Raw genomic sequence first — 5,333 nt, 5'->3', positions numbered from 1 at the left:
TGGAAGGAATCCCTCAAGCACACTTAGGTGAAAAAGAGAGATTGAGCACAATGTTTGATGGAGGCTCTCACCTCCATGGGAGTTCAAGGTTTTTTTTTTTTTTTGCATAGTGCATGTCGCAACCGAAAAAAACTTTTACCAAAAATAGACAGGAGAATAACTAGGTACGAACCAACTACAAGATCACCAATTTTTAAGGGATGCTTGATCCCTCAAGGAGAAGAGGTAAAGAGAGAGAAATTCATTCAATATGAGGAAGACACAAGATATATCCAAATGGTATAATGCCGTAATTTTTGTTTCTTCTGCTTTTTCCCTTCCTTCCGAGATACATGCAATATAAAGGGGTAATGACATGGAGCGAAAACGGGTTTTCATGCGAAAAATAAATTTCGCATGTTGAATGCCATAGTGATTAGTTAAAACTTCGATTTTATGTCATTCTAGCCCTTAAATGCTTCACAAACTTTTTTGTCCACAAAACCATTGAGCTCAAGTGCTCCTTGGTTTTGTGGGAAAAAAATTGGCATAGAATTTCCCATTTCCCACCAAATGACCACAATCCCATAAGCCTTAAGAGCCCTCAAAAACGAAAGATCTTTTTGGGAATTAGGAACCTCAAAGGTCCACAACCCTTTAGAGTCCTGCTTGCTACATGAACGGCTGCCCAAGCTTAAGAAGGGGCATTGGTGTGCATGGCATCCACATGGCAAGGCGTTATACACCGCGAAAAAGAAAGGTCCGCCCAAGTATGTCCCCCTATACATTGAAAAATGGGAAACTCTCATTAATTAGTTGTGGAGAAGAGAAGAAAGGGCTAGTTTGAACTAAGAGGGGGGCGTTAAAGAAGAAGGCATGTGCTAAAGGGGAAGGGGGAATGGGACCATTGTGAGGGGGCTTTAAAGAAGAAGTCAGGTAGGGGGAAGAGAGACCATTTATAATATTTTAGTTAGTACTAGGTACGCTCTTCCAAATATTAGGAATCTAACGGAGTGGACAATAAAAAATCCTTTCGCCTCGAATTAAAATGTGTTTTGCTTGGTGTGTAAACCACACACTCCCGGCCTCGAAATTTGAAATGCTCCACTCAAATTTTTGTTCCCGTTAATGTGGTGGAACACACAAAGAGACTTAGAGTCGTATGATGATTTTCAAGCCTACACACGCGCACCCTGTGGATCATCTTGGTAGCTTCCTTTGCATTTTGTTTCTCAACGATTTGATCATTGCTCTAGGTTGGTGTGCCCCTTCTTGTTTAAATCTTTCTTCTTTCTGTGATGAGAATGCGTCGCTTTTCGATTTCTAGGATCTTTGGGATTTGCTGTTGCTCCTAACTTGCAGCTTTGCAATTTCACAAGAAGTGTACACAAAATTCAGAGAGAGCTCTATTTATCAAACCAAACTCCACCCTCATCATCTGCCAGGTCCACAGTTCCTCCATGGAGCTATCTGAACGGAACACCGCAATATTTTTCCATCGTCTGCCAGGCGATGGGAGACAGCTCGGGCTCTGTATGCGCAGCTTGTACAGATTAAGAGGGACCCTCGCCGGATTCAGGAAATCAGTTGTGAACGATGACGAGTCTGTAGTGCATTCTAAGCATAAACGTACCACGAAGTCTTCATGGATAGACGACTAGTACTTTCCAGGTTCTGAGCGTGCGACAAATGAAGTCCGCAAGCAAAGGAATGCACGGGACCAGTGGTGGGGCCTGGTTGTACTCAGAAGACCGTGGTTGGGTAGACGGCCCAGCGGAGTATGTCAGACATTGGAAGCCCAGCTTGAGGTTTAGAGTGCAGGTGAATGGGTCTAAAGCACAAGAATCGCGAGAGAACGCTGGCTTGGAGGCACTGAGCTTAGAGGAGGCAAGTACTTGTCTGGAACGGAGTCCGCAGCTGCCTTCGGTTGAAGACTTTATATGCATCTTGCAGTCATGCAGAAAAAAGAAAAATTTAGCTTATGCCAAGCGCTTGCATGCCTACATGTGCAACATTGGGCTGGAAGCTCATAAGACTCTGGGGAACTACCTTGTCCCAGTGTTGGTAGAATGTGGAAGCATGTGCAACGCTCTGTTAGTCTTTCAAAGGTTGGTTGATCGGAATGTGCATTCTTGGACTTCTCTCATCATGGGCTATATCGAATGTGGGAAATCACAGCACGCCCTCGCCTTTTACCAGAAAATGAAAGACGACTCTGTACATCCTAGCAAGTATACCTTTGTGGCCATACTGAAGGCTTGTGCGAGACTGAAAGATGTGAAAAGAGGTCAAGAAATACATGCTGAGATTGCCAGACAGAAATTAGAAAGAGATCCTTTTCTTGGCAGCACCTTGGTTGACATGTATGCCAAATGTCGATCGCTTGCAAAAGCACAGGAAGTGTTTGACACACTGCCCGTTCGAAATGTAGTCTCATGGACTGCACTAATTGCTGGATATGCTGATCATGGGCTTGGCGAAGAAGCACTCAACTGTTTTGAACAAATGCAACTGGATGGGGTACCTCCCAATTCTATTACATTTGTTTGTGGCTTGAAAGCTTGTTGCGGCATAGGAGCTATTGAAAGGGGCCAAGGAATACACGCTGAAGTCGTCAGACAGGAATTGGATAGAGATCCTTTGGTTGGTAGCACCTTGGTCGACATGTATGCCAAATGTGGCTTGCTTGCAAAAGCACAGGAAGTGTTTGACAAGCTGCCGGTTCGAGATCAAGTGGCATGGAACATATTAATTGCAGGATATGCTGAACAAGGCCTCGGTGAGGAAGCACTGCACTGTTTTAAACAGATGAAACTGGAGGGCATCCCTCCGGATGCTGTAACATTTGTTTGCAGCTTGAAAGCTTGTGGCAGCATAGGAGCCATAGATAAGGGTCGAGAAATACATGCGGAGATTGCCAGACAGGAATTGGAAGGAGAATCATTTGTCGGGAGCACCTTGGTCGACATGTATGCCAGATGTGGCTCTTTTGCAAAAACAAGGGAGGTGTTTGACAAGCTGCCAGTTCAGGATATAGTGTCCTGGAACACATTAATTGCAGGATATGTTGAACATGGGATTGGTGAAGAAGCCCTGAACTATTTTGAACAGATGCAAGTGCAGGGCATTACTCCTGATGCTATTACTTTCGTTTGTAGCTTGAAAGCTTGTGGCAGCATAGGAGCCATGGACAAGGGCAGACTAATACACGCTGAGATTGCCAGGCAGGACTTGGAAAGAGATCTCTTCATTGGAAGCACCTTGGTAGACATGTATGCCAAATGTGGCTTGCTTGCAAAAGCACGGGAAGTATTTGATAAGCTGCCAGCTCGAGCTGTTGTGTCATGGAACATACTGATCGCCGCCTATGCTGAACATGGGCTTGGTAAGGAAGCACTGAACTGTTTTGAACAGATGCAACTGGAGGGAGCTACTCCAGATGTTGTCACATTTGTTTCTAGCTTAAAAGCTTGTGGCACCTTGGGAGCCATAGAGAAGGGCCAAGAAATATATGCTGAGATTGCCAGTCGAAAATTGGAAAGAGATCCTTTTGTTGGCAGCACCTTGGTTGACATGTATGCCAAATGTGGCTCTCTTGCAATTGCACGGGACATCTTTGACAAGCTGCCATTTCATGGCATAGTGTCATGGAACATACTAATTGCAGGATATACAGATCACGGGCATGGTGAGGAGGCACTGGACTGTTTCGAACAAATGCAACTGGAGGAGGTTTCTCCGAATGCTGTCACTCTTGGTTGCAGCTTGAAAGCTTGTGGCGACATAGGAGACATAGACAAGGGCCAAGAAATACATGCTGAGATTGCCAGACAGGAACTGGAAAGAGATCCTGTCGTTGGCAGCAGCCTGGTCGACATGTATGCCAAATGTGGCATGCTTGCAAAAGCACGGGAGGTGTTTGGCAAGCTGTCAGCTCGAGATGTAGTGCTGTGGAACATACTTCTAACAGGATATTCTGAACATGGAATTGGTGAGGAAGCACTGAGCTGTTTCAAACAGATGCAACTGGAGGGAGTTGCTCCAAATTCTGCTACATTTGTTTGCAACTTGAAAGCTTGTGGCACCGTAGGATCCATAGACAAGGGCCAAGAAATACATGCTGAGATTGCCAGACAAGAGTTGGAAACAGATCCTTGTATTGGCAGTACCTTGGTCGACATGTATGCCAAAAGTGGTTCGCTTGCAAAAGCACAGGAAGTGTTTGACAAGCTACTTGTTCGAGATGTAGTCTCGTGGACTGGGCTAATTGCAGGGTATGCCCAGCTAGGGGAAAGTAAAGCTGTTTTCCATTTGCTTGAGAGAATGGAAAGAGAAAGCATAAAACCAAATGCAGCCACCTTCATTAGTATTCTTACTGTATGCAGTCACACAGGTTTAGTGGAGAAGGGCCATAACTATTTTGAGCTCATGACCACAGACTATGGCATCATTCCAACTATGGAGCACCACGCTTGCATTATTGATCTCCTTGGCCGTGCAGGCCAATTAGATACGGCAATGGCAATAGTAGAGCAGATGCCTTTTCAACCCAATCTTGTGGTGTGGCATATTGTTTTGGGTGCCTGTCGAAAGTGGTGTAATGTGGAGCTTGGAAGGCAGGCCTTTGAACATGCAGTGCGATTGGATGAAAGGGATGCTGCAGCCTATGTCTTGATGTCTAACATCTATGCAGGTTCACATGTAGGCAGATGAGAACGAGATCAAAGCAATGAGAGTGAAGAAATAAAAGGGGAGACTAAGGAATAATAGCGTAAGGATCCCCAATAAATTGCAATATAGGTTATCTAAAATATTCGTAGACGTAGTGTGTTTTATGTAGGTCAGACTTATCACATTGCTTTAATATCTTTGCAAGGGCATGCCAGTGAAATAACAAAGTCCATGAAAAGGATTCTTTGATTGGAGATTTAAGACTTTTATATGCTGTAATGGCAAAATCTGGTTTTGAATCTCTTCATTGTTTTCCTATTGTGGATACCTATCTCTTTCCTAGGAAGTTGGCTCATCATAAGAGTAAAAAAGCTAGTCAAAAGAATCCTATGGACTCATCCAAAGACTAAGAACATTTCTCCTTATTTAAAATGTCATAATTCAAGTCATGTACGAAAGCCAAAAGGGATTTGTGTTAGTTCTCCCCATTCCATAGTCATGATAATAGGAACATTGCATTCACTTCTAGACCGATACATGTGATTCTCCTTACTCATAGAAATTTTACCTATAGAGGTTATAAGAGAAAGTTATACCTCTTGGATTGACTTACGTTTTTGGGACAATTTTCTAATTATGTTTTTTAAAGACATAATCTTAACATTGTTTTAAACTTCTATACT

General features: G+C 43.7%; 1 protein-coding gene across 1 annotated transcript; it reads left to right on the top strand.

Moving 5' to 3' along the window:
* The first annotated feature begins 1,121 nt into the window (after positions 1-1,121).
* LOC147906237 (pentatricopeptide repeat-containing protein At3g09040, mitochondrial-like) lies at positions 1,122-4,867 on the top strand. The gene has a single exon (XM_087377305.1). It carries the CDS (start codon positions 1,669-1,671, stop codon positions 4,690-4,692), a length of 3,024 nt encoding a protein of 1,007 aa, XP_087233431.1. The 5' UTR covers positions 1,122-1,668; the 3' UTR covers positions 4,693-4,867.
* Positions 4,868-5,333: the final 466 nt, after the last annotated feature.

Source organism: Dipteris shenzhenensis, chromosome 1, assembly GCF_047967505.1.
Source record: "Dipteris shenzhenensis isolate YYH24624 ecotype China chromosome 1, Dip_SZ_1.0, whole genome shotgun sequence".
Lineage (NCBI taxonomy): Eukaryota > Viridiplantae > Streptophyta > Polypodiopsida > Gleicheniales > Dipteridaceae > Dipteris > Dipteris shenzhenensis.
The sequence above is the reverse complement of the archived record's forward strand: the minus strand, read 5'-3'. Positions and strand labels throughout refer to the sequence as shown.

Bases quoted from the DNA above. Each gene is read 5' to 3' on its own strand.
- LOC147906237 (XM_087377305.1), top strand. From the start codon at position 1,669: ATGAAGTCCGCAAGCAAAGGAATGCACGGGACCAGTGGTGGGGCCTGG.